The 17,782-nt window shown below is 36.9% G+C and overlaps 3 protein-coding genes across 3 annotated transcripts; all 3 read right to left on the reverse strand.

Moving 5' to 3' along the window:
• Positions 1-237: 237 nt before the first annotated feature.
• Positions 238-4,565, reverse strand: LOC123773650 (uncharacterized). Its single transcript, XM_045767472.2, has 3 exons — positions 4,416-4,565; positions 2,732-2,869; positions 238-1,933 (listed from the first exon to the last, which is right to left on the reverse strand). The coding sequence occupies exons 1-3, from the start codon at positions 4,418-4,420 to the stop codon at positions 1,711-1,713; spliced, it is 366 nt and encodes a 121-aa protein (XP_045623428.1). The 5' UTR covers positions 4,421-4,565; the 3' UTR covers positions 238-1,710.
• Positions 4,566-5,922: 1,357 nt separating this feature from the next.
• Positions 5,923-10,752, reverse strand: LOC123773648 (myotubularin-related protein DDB_G0290005). Its single transcript, XM_045767470.2, has 3 exons — positions 10,648-10,752; positions 9,347-9,484; positions 5,923-8,131 (listed from the first exon to the last, which is right to left on the reverse strand). The coding sequence occupies exons 1-3, from the start codon at positions 10,650-10,652 to the stop codon at positions 7,669-7,671; spliced, it is 606 nt and encodes a 201-aa protein (XP_045623426.1). The 5' UTR covers positions 10,653-10,752; the 3' UTR covers positions 5,923-7,668.
• Positions 10,753-12,397: 1,645 nt separating this feature from the next.
• On the reverse strand, positions 12,398-16,713 carry LOC138356382 (uncharacterized). Its single transcript, XM_069312433.1, has 3 exons — positions 16,564-16,713; positions 14,880-15,017; positions 12,398-14,082 (listed from the first exon to the last, which is right to left on the reverse strand). The coding sequence occupies exons 1-3, from the start codon at positions 16,566-16,568 to the stop codon at positions 13,860-13,862; spliced, it is 366 nt and encodes a 121-aa protein (XP_069168534.1). The 5' UTR covers positions 16,569-16,713; the 3' UTR covers positions 12,398-13,859.
• Between the last annotated feature and the right edge of the window lie 1,069 nt (positions 16,714-17,782).

Below are 17,782 nucleotides of genomic sequence, written 5' to 3' on the forward strand. Positions count from 1 at the left end.
AATTACGTTGTTTCATATGATGACTGGTTCAGTGTACTGGATACAATACGTTTTGTTTTGATGACGCTAGAATACACCAGAGTGAGCTCAGGTATATCATTTAGACGATGGTATGATTTGTGTATTCAAACTACGAAGATGGTAGAATAGTATACATTCTACTAGACGAGTTGTAATGATCAACGGAACGCAGTTATTATACGTGGAATCCAGGATAGGAATTATTCAGTCCATACATACAGTATATTAATCTTTATTATTCAAAATTGTTAAACAAATACAGCAGTAAAATGCCTGAAATCATCTGAACAATATTAATCATCATGTTATTTAAACAATAATAATTCCCTTCACCATCAACAATAATGTGCTTTTAGTCATGTGGACAATATCTTCATGTCACTTTACAAAAATTTTTCGTGTCACTTTAAAATAATAAGAAGCCTCTCGTCATCTCAACAATCTTTTGTAACATGTTATTTGAACGTGATTCTCGCCTCAAAACTGTTACATATAAGAAGAAGAACATAGAACATAAGAATGACGGTCTCTGCAGAAGACCTATTGGCCCGTACGAGGCAGCTTCTATTTATATTAACACAGACACACAACTTCAAGATGTATTAATGACCGAAACATTGCATGTAATTTGTGGTGTGATAAAATATACAAATATTCTACCCACTAGGTAACTACTGTAATCTGCTAATGTGTATTTTTTTCTAAATATAATATTATTAATAATATTAGTAAGTGAATAGAACTGAATTTACCTGCAAGTATTCTTCACTTGACATTATTGCAAAAGTAATTAGGTTAATTTCTCTTAAAACATAATCACTGTAACTATTATTGATGTTGTTGCTTTGTTGATGTTGAGGGTGTTGCTTGCTTTGTCGTTTTGTCTTGATATTTTGTTTGTTTCGTTCTTGTTTTATACATTTTAATTTGCTTTTATTATTACTCATTTTTTGTCCTTATTTAACTCTTGATGGTGTTGTAGTTCATTTTATTCGCGTGTGTTTTTGCAATTTTAATAGATTCTTTCGTTTTTATGTTACCCATTGTTGTTGTTCTTCTCTTAGGTGTTTACCTAAGCTGCCATTCATGTTCTTGCTGCCGATCCTGGCTGTGTTTTTGTCGTCACTGTTCATATTCTTTATTTTGTACATTTTTCTTGTACCTTTTTAAGTTTCTTTTGGTTTCATGTTTTTTGTTATGAATCTGTCATCAACCCTTTTGCATCTATCTTGCTGTTATTTCTGTTACGAAAGATGTAAAGATAACATATATAATATCTTTAATAAAAGCAAGCAGGTGTTGTCTGTGCTACGATGGTCGTATTACGAAAATTCAAACACGTGTCATTTCTCAATCAATGATCTATACGGTGGTAGTTGGGATAGTGGTGGTGGTAGTTGGGGTAGTGATGTTGGTAGTTGGGGTAGTGGTGGTGGTAGATGGAGTAATAGTGGTGGTAGTTGTATTCACCTAGTTGTGCTTGCGGGGGTTGAGCTCTAGTTCTTAGTTTCCGGCTCTCAACAATCACTCAACTGGTGTACAGACTCCTGAGCCTTTTGGGCTATATCATATCAACATTTGAAACTGTGTATGGAGTCAGTCTCTACAACATCACTGCCTAGGGCATTCAATTTGTTAGTTACTATGACATTGAAAAAATTGTTTTAATGTCTCTGTGGCACTACCCCACTATCCCAGCGCCGGTGGTGGTCCGGTGGTGGTGGTGGTAACTGTGGTAGTAGTGGTTGGAGTGGTGGTTGAAGTCGTCCCCGTCGTCCTTGTTTGGATATGATGACACTTTTCTTTGCTGTGGCTACCATATTCGTGTCCGTGTCCGTGTCCGAGACCGTGTCCGTGCTTTTCGAGGTTGTTTCTCCGTAATTCAATGTCAGCAAATTCGCTCTGTTCGGCCCTGCAGGGTATAATACATAATACATATTAATAAATTCAAGTATTTGTTATATATATATATATATATATATATATATATATATATATATATATATATATATATATATATATATATATATAATATAATATAATAGTTTATATATTTATTTATATAATGGAAATGGAAAGGGGAATTATACGAGAAGGAAATATTATGAGTAAAAAAAAAGCTACCCATTCAAATATTTCATGTTACCAATTAACAAATTCTGCTAATATTAAAGACAAAACACCTCAGACACTTCTCTGGTCATTGGATATTAAAGGTGTTAAGCAAGATACGAGATTGCAGTTTATTCCTTAATTTAGATCTTTACTGGAAAACGGAAATATCATTGCGTTCTCATTTTCGTCACTGGGTTATATTCCTGGATAAGCAACAGACTCGATTGCTATCTAAGGAACTTTTCAGGGTCACAATCATATGACCATAAATTACAAGTACAGTATGTATTCTCTCTGAATGTTCTCTCAACAGGACACATTATTACAGCAACTAAAGAAAAACTACGAGCTCACCATAGCCCGTGCTACTAACAACAACAACTAAAGAAAACAGTGAACAATTGTGCATCGTGGAGCTAGCTGATGACGAGGATAAGTTTTTGTGAACTGCTAAGACGAACAATTCTTACGATATTGATCAATATGAACAAGCCAGGTGTAAGGTGGTTCATCTTTGAGACAAAAAAAAAAGAGAGCAAAACAATAGGGGAGAACTTCAGTTTTCTTTTAGCAGTTTATTCAAAAGTTTTCGTACCTGTCCCCATCGTCGTCTTCGAAGACGACCCGTTCTGGACGGTCGTCGGTGTCGCCAAGTGCGTCGTCCTGGTCCTTCAGAACGTAGCCTGAAGTGGCACATACGAAGGCCAAAAGACCCAGCAGCACGAATTTGAACCTGAGGGGGAGAGGTGAGAAAAAAAAGAGTGAGAGGTAAAATAGTTAAAACGACGCTGATAAGAATGTTTGGTGAAGGCAGGTTTGTTGATAGTGAGGTCAAAGCAACCTTACCTAATAGGTCAAGTATATCATGGCTTAAAACACATCAACACCAGGGGGGATCCACTAACACCAAGGGAGATAGGGGTGTTCACTAACACGAGGGGGGTCCACTAACACCAAGAGGCTCCATCAAGATGGTGTTATAGCTGTTTAATTCCCTAACTGACAAGAGGATGGGGGCCCGTAAACAGATCCGGCTCCGAGTGAGGTAATATAAATTGATGGTGTTGATGATGGGGTTGACAATTACGTGGATGATAATGACAATAAGATGGATTATAGTTATCAGAATGAGACACTTTTCGCAACTACACAAATCCCTCCACATCAGATAGACTCAGGAAGTTTATAGTTGTGACATATATAAACTAAATTAAGGTAATAGCAATGCTATCATGGCTGAGGAAGCTCTCAGCGTACTCATTTACAACGATAACATCGTAAACATCAGCTCTAGGCAATACAAAATGGCTCTGGTTATCACCAAAAAAGTAATGGTTATCATACAGGAATGTCTAGAGTTGAATTGATGATTTTGTCAATTCACGCATTTGAAGATTTGGTGATTTGACAATGAACTATTAATTTACATGGAACTATCGACCAATCCTCGAAAACTTACTTAACCACTGTACTGCATTATGAAATAAAAGGGGACTGTAATGAACGTAATACGACCACGTTTTTCAGTTCGGTATCGAGCTCGGTATCAATAGTTCGGTCTTCGAACTATCAAATTTTTGTCGCAGCTTCGACTTCACACTTGGGGTGTCCACGGTTCGAATCTCCTAGAACCCAGGTGAATGGAAGGTTAGGTTACTGTGTTACTGCTGAAATGTCCTTTGTAACACCATTAGTATAAAATGTTGTTAGTTTTATGGCACAGTTCATACTTTAATCTCTTGTATAAGAGTCGCTATAAGTATTATGATGCTGTTGGAGGTTTATAGACGACAAAAAGAAGTTCATGACACTGTTGACCAAACCACACACTAGAAATTCAAGAGACGAAGACGATTCGGTCAGTCCACGACCATTATCAAGTCGATTGACAATCGACTTGAGAATTGTCCAGGAGGGACCAAACCGTCGTCGTCTCTTCAATTTCTATTGTGTGGTTTGGTCAACATTTTTCAGCCACTTTATTGTGACTTTTCATCTCCATAACACTGCCTGTCTCTTGAGGTCATGTATTAATGTTTAATACAACTATTTAGTTTTAAGGAAATCAGTAAATTAGAGAAACCCTGGTTTGAACAGAACGCAAATTTTGTTGTTTGCACAAATAAAACGCAAAAAGTCATATCAGTTAAATGGCGTCGGAAATTTAGAATACATCTAGCAGAGTTCATCTTAGAATAACTACTCTCAAGCTTTGCACATGAACAGCAAAGAACATATGAGCTTCCAATTGGACAGTTTATCACAGCCAGAACACGCACCTCATGTTGAAGTTTAGTGAAGGTGAGGTGACGGTAGAGAGCAGCAGGCTAGTTGAAGGCAGCGGGCTGGTAGAAGGTGGGAATGACACAGGTCCGAGAGGGGAACAGTTATATACAGTCCAACGATCTAGCCTCCACGTGTGTGATTAATGGCCCTTGATCTTACATTGACTGCAAGAGACACAGAAGTATCAAATTTATGTCGCAATTTCTTCTATTGAGGCAGTCGTGCATATGTTTTTATTAGCCGCATTTGCAGTTCAATATTTTATTGCAGTTGCATATTTTATATCAAACGACAGCTAAATGGGGCCACATATGTCTCTTTTGCTTCGCTGTGGTCTCATATTGATCCATGCAGAACTATCCATCACCAACGTCTTTATGTGGAGATTCAAAGGAAGCTGTCATTAGAACAGCCATTAGAATAAGTTTGAATACGCGGGCTGAAGAGCATCGATGCTCTATTTATGTTTTTATGTTATTTAATTTATTATTTATTAGTTATTTAATTTATGTAATTTATGTTAGTCGCAGTTATGATCATAACTGCGACTAACATAAATTGACAGGTAAAGAGGGAAAAATATTTTCTGTCTGTTGAAAACTTATATTTTGCATCAAAATATTGATATATAATAATGATTTGTGAGAGAAGAAAAGTTGAAGAAACTGCGGTAAAGTTTAAAACAATTTCACAAAAAGCAAGAATGGATATTGAGAACCCATGTGTGAATGTAACGAGAATTAAAAATCCTACTCAGTTGCAGTATATTAGGAGAAATCTCTCGGTGAACGATACAGTAACAATACTGAACACAGAAGGAGATCATAATTCGGGTGACAAAAATCTTGGCAGAACACAAACACAGATAATAATGACGTATTCAAACTTTAATTACCAGACGAAGGCCACGAAAGAGATCCGAGTTTGAGACTTGAGAACACGCAAGTGACCACAGAGGGAAACAAACTTAAGTATATAAATATTTAACTGTAACATAGGCAGCAGCAGGAAGAGACAGCATCCCACTTTAGAGTCAGCAAGACGCATTACGTTTATCTCTCATGATACTCTTCAATGCATCCAAGGAAAGGAGAAATTGACCGGAAAGTTATTCAACTAATAATGTTATTCCGATTTTCACAAAATAACACAGTCATCAGCCCCTTACACAAGAATTTCTTATATAGATATAATCCATAAGGCAATATTACACATATTAGAAAATTAATGAAATCTACAATTTTGATTTGTTGAGGAAAAGTCCTGGATGACAAGGCAATATAGAGCCAACGGGAAAGGGCAGTTGGACTGCATCTTCATTGTCTACCTAAAAGTCTTTGATGTAGTGGCATCCCAAATATTGCTAATAATTTCTAAAAGAATATGAGCGGATTAATATAATTTTGAACAGAATGATAAAATCTTCATTGAAGAGTTTACTGGGCTACGTAATCTACTGGGCTATGAGTAGTAATAATAAGGAAAGTCCAAAATTCCATGTTGCCGTTTTACGTTAAAGTTTTTATATGAACAAGTTGACTTGAACAAGCGAGTACATAACCAAGATGGATGAGGTGATACAAGGTGTCACAGAGGTCAATAAGCCCTCTGTAATTACGTTGTTTCATATGATGACTGGTCCAGTGTACTGGATACATTACGTTTTGTTTTGATGACGCTAGAATACACCAGAGTGAGCTCAGGTATACCATATAGACGATGGTATGATTTGTGTATTTAAACTACGAAGATGGTAGCATAGTATACATTCTACTAGATGAGTTGTAATGATCAAAGTCACGCCATTATTATTCGTGGAATCCAGGATTGGAATTCATTTAGTCTATACATGCAGTATATTAATCTTTATTATTCAATTGTTTTTAACAAATACAGCAGTAAAATGCCTGAAATCATTTGAACATTATCAATCTTCGTGTTATTAAAACAATAATCCCTTTACCATTATATATAATGTGCTTCAAGTCATGTGGACAATATCATCATGTCACTTTACAAAAATTCTTCGTGTCACTTTAAATTAATAAGGAGCCTCTCGTCATCTCAACAATCTTTTGTAATGTGTTATTTGAACGTGATTCTCGCCTCAGAATTATTACATTTAAGAAAAAGAACATAGAACATAAGATTGAAGGTCTCTTCAGAAGGCCTACTGGCCCATACGAGGCAGTTTCTATTTACATCCACTCAATTATTCAACTTCAAGATGTATTAATGACCGAAACGTTGCATGTAATTTGTGGTGTGATAAAATATACAAATATTCTACCCACTAGGTAACTACTGTAATCTGCTAATGTGTATTTTTTCTAAATAAAATATTATTAATACTATTAGTAAGTGAATAGAACTGAATTTACCTGCAAGTATTCTTCACTTGACATTATTACAAAAGTAATTAGGTTAAATTATCTTAAAACATAATCACTGTAATCATTATGGATGTTGTTGCTTTGTTGATGTTGAGGGTGTTGCTTGCTTTGTCGTTTTGTGTTGATATTTTGTTTCTTTCGTTCTTGTTTTATACATTTTAATTTGCTTTCATTATTACTCCTTTTTTGTCCTTGTTTAACTCTTGATGGTGTTGTCGTTCATTTTATTCGTGTGTGTTTTTGCAATTTTAATAGATTCTTTCGTTTTTATGTTACCCATTGTTGTTCTTCTTCTCTTAGGTGTTTACCTAAGCTGCCATTCATGTTCTTGCTGCCGATCCTGGCTGTGTTTTTGTCGTCACTATTCATATTCTTAATTTTGTACATTTTTTTTGTACCTTTTTAAGTTTCTTTTGGGTTCATGATTTTGTTATGAATCTGTCATCAACCCTTTTGCATCTATCTTGTTGTTATTTCTGTTACGAAAAATGTAAAGATAACCTATACAATATCTTTTTTAAATGTGAGCAGGTGTTGTCTGTGCTACGATGGTCGTATTACGAAAATCCAAACTTGTGTCGCTTCTCAGTCAATGGTCTATACGGTGGTAGTTGGGATAGTGGTGGTGGTAGTTGTACTCACCTAGTTCTCCTTGCGGGAGTTGAGCTCTGGCTCTTTGTTCCCGGTTCACAACCGTCAATCAACTGGTGTACAGATTCCTGAGCCTACTGGGCTCTATCATATCTACATTTGAAACTGTGTATGGAATCAGCCTCCACCACATCACTGCCTAGTGCATTCCATTTGTTAGCTACACTGACACGGAATTTTTGTTGTTAATTTCTCTGTGGCACTACCCCGAGCCAGTGGTGATGGTGGTTGGGGTAGTGGTGACGGTAGTTGGGGTAGTGGTGACGGTAGTTGGGGTAGTGGTGACGGTAGTTGGGGTAGTGGTGACGGTAGTTGGGGTAGTGGTGACGGTAGTTGGGGTAGTGGTGACGGTAGTTGGGGTAGTGGTGACGGTAGTTGGGGTAGTAGTGACGGTAGTTGGGGTAGTGGTGACGGTAGTTGGCGTAGTGGTGACGGTAGTTGGGGTAGTGGTAGTCGTGGTGGTGGTAGTTGTGCTAGTAGTGGTTGGCGTGGTGGTTGTAGTTCTCCTCCTCCTCGTTGTGCGTCTATGATGATGTTCGTGGCTGTGGCGGCCATGTCCGTGGTGACCGTTGTGGCCCTGGTGACCGTGGTGACCGTGGCCGCGTCCGTGCTTCTGGCGGCTGTTTCTCCTTAATTCAATGTCAGCAACATCGCTCTGTTCGGCCCTGCAGTGTATAATACATAATATATATTAAAAAATACAAGTATTTTTTACATATATATATTATTAAATATGACCGAAAAAGTAAAATTAATAATTCTAACACGAATTTTCTCGATCTTTCTTACGTTTCTTTTCACTGTTGATGGTAATTCAAAGATCAATTCTCCAAAATTCATTTTTATTTCTAGTCTGACGCGACACTTGAGCGCGTTTCGTAAAACTTATTACATTTTCAAAGACTTTAGTTTACAAACACACAACTGAAACTGAACAGAGCTTACACATCTTCAGTTTTATATCTACATTTGGGTGAGGTGGATGAGGTGAAAACAAACTTTCAACAATGGGTATTGAATGGGTATTAAATTCAAACACAAGACAGAACACGAAACAATGGGTATTGAATGGAAGTAATTGTAGAAAGCCTATTGGTTCATATTTCTTGATGCTTCTATATTGGAGCGGAGTCTTGAGGTGGGTAGAATATATATATATATATATATATATATATATATATATATATATATATATATATATATATATATATATATATATATATATATATATATATATAATATATATATATATATATATAAATAGTTTATATATTTATTTATATAATGGAAATGGAAAGAGGAATTATACGAGAAGGAAATATTATGAATAAAAAAAAAAAGCTTCACAGTCAAATATTTCATGTTACCAGTTAACAAATTCTGCTAATATTAAAGACAAAACACCTCAGACACTTCTCTGGTCATTGGATATTAAAGGTGTTAAGCAAGATACGAGATTACAGTTTATTCCTTAATTTAGATCTTGACTGGAAAATGGAAATATCATTGCGTTCTCATTTTCCTCACTACGTTATATTCCTGGATAAGCAACAGACTCGGTAGCTATCTAAGGGACTTTTCAGGGTCAGAATCATATGACCATAAATTACAAGTACAGTATGTATTCACTCTGAATGTTCTCTCAACAGGACACATTAGTGCAGCAACTAAAGAAAACAGTGAACAATTGTGCATCGTGGGGCTGGCTGGTGACGAGGATACGTTTTTGTCAACTTCTAAGACGAACAATTCTTACGATATTGATCAATAAGAACACGCCAGGTGTAAGATGGTTCATCTTTGAAACCAAAAAAAAACAAGCAAAACTATAGGGGAGAACTTCAGTTTTCTTTTAGCAGTTTATTCAAAAGTTTTCGTACCTGTCCCCATCGTCGTCTTCAAAGACGACCCGTTCTGGACGGTCGTCGGTGTCGCCAAGTGCGTCGTAATGGTCCTTCAGAACGTAGCCTGAAGTGGCACATACGAAGGCCAAAAGACCCAGCAGCACGAATTTGTACCTGAGGGGGAGAGGTGAGACAAAAAAGAGTGAGAGGTAAAATAGTTAAAGTGACGCTGATAAAAATGTTTGGTGAGGGCAGGTTTGTTGATAGTGAGATCAAGGCCACCTTACCTTATAGGTCAAGTATGTCATGGCCTGAAACCTATCAACACCAGGGGTAGTCCACTAACACCAGAGGGGTCTACTAACACCAAGGGGCCCCATCAAGATGGTGTTATAGCTGTTGAATACCCGCACAGACTAGAGGATGGGGGCCCGTAAACAGATCCGGCTGCGAATGGGGTAATATATATTGATGATGGGGGTTGACGATTACGTGGATTATAATGACAATGAGGTGGATTACAATTATCAGAATGAGACACTTTTCGTAACTACACAAATCCCTGCAGATCGGATAGACTTAAGAAATTTACAGTTGTGACATATATAAACTAAATTAAGTTAATAGCAATGCTATCATGGGTGAGAAAGCTCTCAGCGTACTCATTTACAACGATAACATCGTAAACGTAATCATCAGCTCTAGGCAATACAAAATGGATCTGGTTATCACCAAAAAAGTAATGGTTATCATACAGGAATGTCAAGCGTTGAATTGATGATTTTGCCTATTCACTTCGTGATTTGACAATGAACTATTAATTTACACGGAACTATCGACCAATCCTCGAAAAATTACTTAGCCACAGTACTGCATTATGAAATAAAAGTGGACTGTATTGCAGGTAATACGACCAGGTTTTGCATTATTAAATCGATTGACAATCGACTTGATTATGGTCCAGGACGGACCAAAACGTCGTCGTCTTTTCAATTACTAGTGTGTGGTATGGCCAACATTTTTCAGCCACTTTATTGTGACTTTTCATCTCCATAACACTGCCTGTCTCATGAGGTCTTATATTTATGTTAGATAAAACTTTTTTAGGTTTTAGGAAATCGGTAAATTAGAGAAACCCTGGTTTGAACAAAATGTAAATTTAATTGTTTGCACAAATAAAACGCAAAAAGCTAAGTCATAGCAGTTAAATGGCGTCGTAAATTTATAATACATCTAGCAGAGTTTGTCTTAGAATAATTACTCTCAAACTTTGCACAGAACAGCAAAGAACATATGAGCTTCCAATTGGACAGCTTAACCACAGCTTGAAAACGCACCTCATGTTGAAGTTTAGTGAAGGTGAGGTGACGGTTGAGAGCAGCAGGCTGTTGAAGGCAGCGGGCTGGTAGAAGGTGGGAATGACACAGGTCTGAGAGGGGAACAGTTATATACAGTCCAACCATCTAGCCTCCACGTGTGTGATAGGTTGATTAATGGCCGTTGATCTTCCATTCACTGCTAGAGACGCAGAACTATCAAGTTCATGTCACAAATTCTGCTAATGAGACAGTCGCTTTTATCAGCCGCATTTGCAGTTGCATATTTTATTGCAATCGCAAATAGTGTTTCAGACGACAGCTGTGTGTGGCCACGTGTATCTCTTTTGCTTCGTTGTGATCCCCTATTGATCCATGCAGAACTATCCACCACCAACGTCTTTATGTGGAGATTCGGAGAAGACTGCCATTAGAATAAGTTTGAATTCGCGGGCTGAAGAGCATCATAACTGCGACTAACATAAATTCAAAGGTAAAGAGGGAAAAAAATTTCTGTCTGTTGAAAACTTTTATTTTGGATCAAAATATGGATATAACAATGGTTTATGAGAGAAGAAACGTTAAAGAAACTGCGGTAAAGTTTGAAACAATTACACAAAAATCAAGAATGGATATTGAGAACCCATGTGTGAACGATACGAGAATTAAAAATTCTACTCAGGTGCAGTATATTAGGAAAATTCTCTCGGTGAACGATACAGTAACAATGCTGAACACAGAAGGAGGAGATCATAATTCAGGTGACAAAGATCTTGGCAGAACACAAACACAGATATCAATAAAGTACTCGAACTTTAATTACCAGACGAAGGCCACGAAAGAGATCCGAGTGTGAGACTTGAGAACACACAGTGACCACAGAGGGAAACAAACTTAAGTATATAAATATTTAACTAACAAAGGCAGCAGCAGGAAGAGACAGCATCCCACTTTAGGGTCAGCAAGACGCATTATGTTTATCTCTCATGATAATCTTCAATGCATCCAAGGAAAGGAGAAATAGACCGGAAAGTTATTCAACTAATAATGTTATTCCGATTTTCACAAAAGAACAGTCATCAGCCCCTTACACAAGAATTTCTTATATAGATATAATCCATAAGGCAATATTACACATAGAAAATTAATGAAATCTACAATTTTGATTTGTTGAGGAAAAGTCCTGGATGACAAGACAATAAAGAGTCAACGGGAAAGGGCAGTTGGACTGCATCTTCATTGTCTACCTAAAAGTCTTTGATGCAGTGGCATCCCAAATATTGCTAATAATTTCTAAAAGAGTATGAGCGTGATTAATATAATTTTGAACAGAATGATAAAATCTTCATTAAAGAGATTACTGGGCCACGTAATCTACTGGGCTATGAGTAATCACAATAAGGAAAGTCCAAAATTCCATGTTGCCGTTTTACGTTAAAGTTTTTATATGAACAAGTTGACTTGAACAAGCGAGTACATAACCAAGATGGATGAGATAATACAAGGTGTCACAGGGGTCAATAAGCCCTCTGTAATTACGTTGTTTCATATGATGACTGGTCCAGTGTACTGGATACAATACGTTGTGTTTTGATGACGCTAGAATACACCAGAGTGAGCTCAGGTATACCATTTAGACGATGGTATGATTTGTGTATTCAAACTACGAAGATGATAGAATAGTATACATTCTGCTAGATGAGTTGTAATGATTAAAGTCACGCCATTATTATACGTAGAATCCAGGATTGTAATTCATTTAGTCTATACATGCAGTATATTAATCTTTATTATTCAATTGTTTTTAACAAATACAGCAGTAAAATGCCTGAAATCATTTGAACAATATCAATCTTCGTGTTATTTAAACAATAATTCCCTTCACCATTAAATATAATGTGCTTCAAGTCATGTGGACAATATCACCATGTCACTTTACAAAAATTCTTCGTGTCACTTTAAATTAATAAGGAGCCTCTCGTCATCTCAACAATCTTTTGTAACGTGTTATTTGAACGTGATTCTCGCCTCAGAATTATTACATTTAAGAAAAAGAACATAAGAATGAAGGTCTCTTCAGAAGGCCTACTGGCCCATACGAGGCAGTTTCTATTTACATCCACTCAATTATTCAACTTCAAGATGTATTAATGACCGAAACGTTGCATGTAATTTGTGGTGTGATAAAATATACAAATATTCTACCCACTAGGTAACTACTGTAATCTGCTCATGTGTATTTTTTCTAAATAAAATATTATTAATGTTATTAGTAAGTGAATAGAACTGAATTTACCTGCAAGTATTCTTCATTTGACATTATTACAAAAGTAATTAGGTTAAATTATCTTAAAACATAATCACTGTAACCATTATTGATGTTGTTGCTTTGTTGATGTTGAGGGTGTTGCTTGCTTTGTCGTTTTGTGTTGATATTTTGTTTGTTTCGTTCTTGTTTTATACATTTTAATTTGCTTTTATTATTACTCCTTTTTTGTCCTTGTTTAACTCTTGATGGTGTTGTCGTTCATTTTATTCGTGTGTGTTTTTGCAATTTTAATAGATTCTTTCGTTTTTATGTTACCCATTGTTGTTGTTCTTCTCTTAGGTGTTTACCTAAGCTGCCATTCATGTTCTTGCTGCCGATCCTGGCTGTGTTTTTGTTGTCACTGTTCATATTCTTTATTTTGTACATTTTTCTTGTACCTTTTTAAGTTTCTTTTGGTTTCATGTTTTTTGTTATGAATCTGTCATCAACCCTTTTGCATCTATCTTGCTGTTATTTCTGTTACGAGAGATGTAAAGATAACATATATAATATCTTTAATAAAAGCAAGCAGGTGTTGTCTGTGCTACGATGGTCGTATTACGAAAATCCAAACACGTGTCATTTCTCAATCAATGATCTATACGGTGGTAGTTGGGATAGTGGTGGTGGTAGTTGGGGTAGTGATGTTGGTAGTTGGGGTAGTGGTGGTGGTAGATGGAGTAATAGTGGTGGTAGTTGTATTCACCTAGTTGTGCTTGCGGGGGTTGAGCTCTAGTTCTTAGTTTCCGGCTCTCAACAATCACTCAACTGGTGTACAGACTCCTGAGCCTTTTGGGCTATATCATATCAACATTTGAAACTGTGTATGGAGTCAGTCTCTACAACATCACTGCCTAGGGCATTCAATTTGTTAGTTACTATGACATTGAAAAAATTGTTTTAATGTCTCTGTGGCACTACCCCACTATCCCAGCGCCGGTGGTGGTCCGGTGGTGGTGGTGGTAACTGTGGTAGTAGTGGTTGGAGTGGTGGTTGAAGTCGTCCCCGTCGTCCTTGTTTGGATATGATGACACTTTTCTTTGCTGTGGCTACCATATTCGTGTCCGTGTCCGTGTCCGAGACCGTGTCCGTGCTTTTCGAGGTTGTTTCTCCGTAATTCAATGTCAGCAAATTCGCTCTGTTCGGCCCTGCAGGGTATAATACATAATACATATTAATAAATTCAAGTATTTGTTATATATATATATATATATATATATATATATATATATATATATATATATATATATATATATATATATATATAATATAATATAATAGTTTATATATTTATTTATATAATGGAAATGGAAAGGGGAATTATACGAGAAGGAAATATTATGAGTAAAAAAAAAGCTACACACTCAAATATTTCATGTTACCAGTGAACAAATTCTGCTAATATTAAAGACAAAACACCTCAGACACTTCTCTGGTCATTGGATATTAAAGGTGTTAAGCAAGATACGAGATTGCAGTTTATTCCTTAATTTAGATCTTAACTGGAAAACGGAAATATCATTGCGTTCTCATTTTCGTCACTGGGTTATATTCCTGGATAAGCAACAGACTCGATTGCTATCTAAGGAACTTTTCAGGGTCACAATCATATGACCATAAATTACAAGTACAGTATGTATTCTCTCTGAATGTTCTCTCAACAGGACACATTATTACAGCAACTAAAGAAAAACTACGAGCTCACCATAGCCCGTGCTACTAACAACAACAACTAAAGAAAACAGTGAACAATTGTGCATCGTGGAGCTAGCTGATGACGAGGATAAGTTTTTGTGAACTGCTAAGACGAACAATTCTTACGATATTGATCAATATGAACAAGCCAGGTGTAAGGTGGTTCATCTTTGAGACAAAAAAAAAGAGAGCAAAACAATAGGGGAGAACTTCAGTTTTCTTTTAGCAGTTTATTCAAAAGTTTTCGTACCTGTCCCCATCGTCGTCTTCGAAGACGACCCGTTCTGGACGGTCGTCGGTGTCGCCAAGTGCGTCGTCCTGGTCCTTCAGAACGTAGCCTGAAGTGGCACATACGAAGGCCAAAAGACCCAGCAGCACGAATTTGAACCTGAGGGGGAGAGGTGAGAAAAAAAAGAGTGAGAGGTAAAATAGTTAAAACGACGCTGATAAGAATGTTTGGTGAAGGCAGGTTTGTTGATAGTGAGGTCAAAGCAACCTTACCTAATAGGTCAAGTATATCATGGCTTAAAACACATCAACACCAGGGGGGATCCACTAACACCAAGGGAGATAGGGGTGTTCACTAACACGAGGGGGGTCCACTAACACCAAGAGGCTCCATCAAGATGGTGTTATAGCTGTTTAATTCCCTAACTGACAAGAGGATGGGGGCCCGTAAACAGATCCGGCTCCGAGTGAGGTAATATAAATTGATGGTGTTGATGATGGGGTTGACAATTACGTGGATGATAATGACAATAAGATGGATTATAGTTATCAGAATGAGACACTTTTCGCAACTACACAAATCCCTCCACATCAGATAGACTCAGGAAGTTTATAGTTGTGACATATATAAACTAAATTAAGGTAATAGCAATGCTATCATGGCTGAGGAAGCTCTCAGCGTACTCATTTACAACGATAACATCGTAAACATCAGCTCTAGGCAATACAAAATGGCTCTGGTTATCACCAAAAAAGTAATGGTTATCATACAGGAATGTCTAGAGTTGAATTGATGATTTTGTCAATTCACGCATTTGAAGATTTGGTGATTTGACAATGAACTATTAATTTACATGGAACTATCGACCAATCCTCGAAAACTTACTTAACCACTGTACTGCATTATGAAATAAAAGGGGACTGTAATGAACGTAATACGACCACGTTTTTCAGTTCGGTATCGAGCTCGGTATCAATAGTTCGGTCTTCGAACTATCAAATTTTTGTCGCAGCTTCGACTTCACACTTGGGGTGTCCACGGTTCGAATCTCCTAGAACCCAGGTGAATGGAAGGTTAGGTTACTGTGTTACTGCTGAAATGTCCTTTGTAACACCATTAGTATAAAATGTTGTTAGTTTTATGGCACAGTTCATACTTTAATCTCTTGTATAAGAGTCGCTATAAGTATTATGATGCTGTTGGAGGTTTATAGACGACAAAAAGAAGTTCATGACACTGTTGACCAAACCACACACTAGAAATTCAAGAGACGAAGACGATTCGGTCAGTCCACGACCATTATCAAGTCGATTGACAATCGACTTGAGAATTGTCCAGGAGGGACCAAACCGTCGTCGTCTCTTCAATTTCTATTGTGTGGTTTGGTCAACATTTTTCAGCCACTTTATTGTGACTTTTCATCTCCATAACACTGCCTGTCTCTTGAGGTCATGTATTAATGTTTAATACAACTATTTAGTTTTAAGGAAATCAGTAAATTAGAGAAACCCTGGTTTGAACAGAACGCAAATTTTGTTGTTTGCACAAATAAAACGCAAAAAGTCATATCAGTTAAATGGCGTCGGAAATTTAGAATACATCTAGCAGAGTTCATCTTAGAATAACTACTCTCAAGCTTTGCACATGAACAGCAAAGAACATATGAGCTTCCAATTGGACAGTTTATCACAGCCAGAACACGCACCTCATGTTGAAGTTTAGTGAAGGTGAGGTGACGGTAGAGAGCAGCAGGCTAGTTGAAGGCAGCGGGCTGGTAGAAGGTGGGAATGACACAGGTCCGAGAGGGGAACAGTTATATACAGTCCAACGATCTAGCCTCCACGTGTGTGATTAATGGCCCTTGATCTTACATTGACTGCAAGAGACACAGAAGTATCAAATTTATGTCGCAATTTCTTCTATTGAGGCAGTCGTGCATATGTTTTTATTAGCCGCATTTGCAGTTCAATATTTTATTGCAGTTGCATATTTTATATCAAACGACAGCTAATTGGGGCCACGTGTGTCTCTTTTGCTTCGCTGTGGTCTCCCATTGATCCATGCAGAACTATCCATCACCAACGTCTTTATGTGAAGATTCAAAGGAAGCTGTCATTAGAACAGCCATTAGAATAAGTTTGAATACGCGGGCTGAAGAGCATCGATGCTCTATTTATGTTTTTATGTTATTTAATTTATTATTTATTAGTTATTTAATTTATGTAATTTATGTTAGTCGCAGTTATGATCATAACTGCGACTAACATAAATTGACAGGTAAAGAGGGAAAAATATTTTCTGTCTGTTGAAAACTTATATTTTGCATCAAAATATTGATATATAATAATGATTTGTGAGAGAAGAAAAGTTGAAGAAACTGCGGTAAAGTTTAAAACAATTTCACAAAAAGCAAGAATGGATATTGAGAACCCATGTGTGAATGTAACGAGAATTGAAAATCCTACTCAGTTGCAGTATATTAGGAGAAATCTCTCGGTGAACGATACAGTAACAATGCTGAACACAGAAGGAGATCATAATTCGGGTGACAAAAATCTTGGCAGAACACAAACACAGATAATAATGACGTATTCAAACTTTAATTACCAGACGAAGGCCACGAAAGAGATCCGAGTGTGAGACTTGAGAACACGCAAGTGACCACAGAGGGAAACAAACTTAAGTATATAAATATTTAACTGTAACAAAGGCAGCAGCAGGAAGAGACAGCATGCCACTTTAGGGTCAGGAAAACGCATTACGTTTATCTCTCATGATAGTCTTCAATGCATCCAAGGAAAGGAGAAATAGACCGGAAAGTTCTTCAACTAATAATGTTCTTCCGATTTTCACAAAAGAACACAGTCATCAGCCCCTTATACAAGAATTTCTTATATAGATATAAATCCATAAGGCAATATTAC

The sequence above is a fragment of the Procambarus clarkii genome, chromosome 72, assembly GCF_040958095.1.
Source record: "Procambarus clarkii isolate CNS0578487 chromosome 72, FALCON_Pclarkii_2.0, whole genome shotgun sequence".
In the NCBI taxonomy this organism is placed as follows: domain Eukaryota; kingdom Metazoa; phylum Arthropoda; class Malacostraca; order Decapoda; family Cambaridae; genus Procambarus; species Procambarus clarkii.

What these genes read in the sequence shown, in the direction of transcription:
- LOC123773650 (XM_045767472.2), bottom strand. An exon ending in GAAGACGACGATGGGGACAG is followed by an intron (nt 1,934 to 2,731) that starts GTACGAAAACTT and finishes TATACCCTGCAG; the next exon opens with GGCCGAACAGAGCGAATTTG.
- LOC138356382 (XM_069312433.1), bottom strand. An exon ending in GAAGACGACGATGGGGACAG is followed by an intron (nt 14,083 to 14,879) that starts GTACGAAAACTT and finishes TATACCCTGCAG; the next exon opens with GGCCGAACAGAGCGAATTTG.
- LOC123773648 (XM_045767470.2), bottom strand. An exon ending in GAAGACGACGATGGGGACAG is followed by an intron (nt 8,132 to 9,346) that starts GTACGAAAACTT and finishes TATACACTGCAG; the next exon opens with GGCCGAACAGAGCGATGTTG.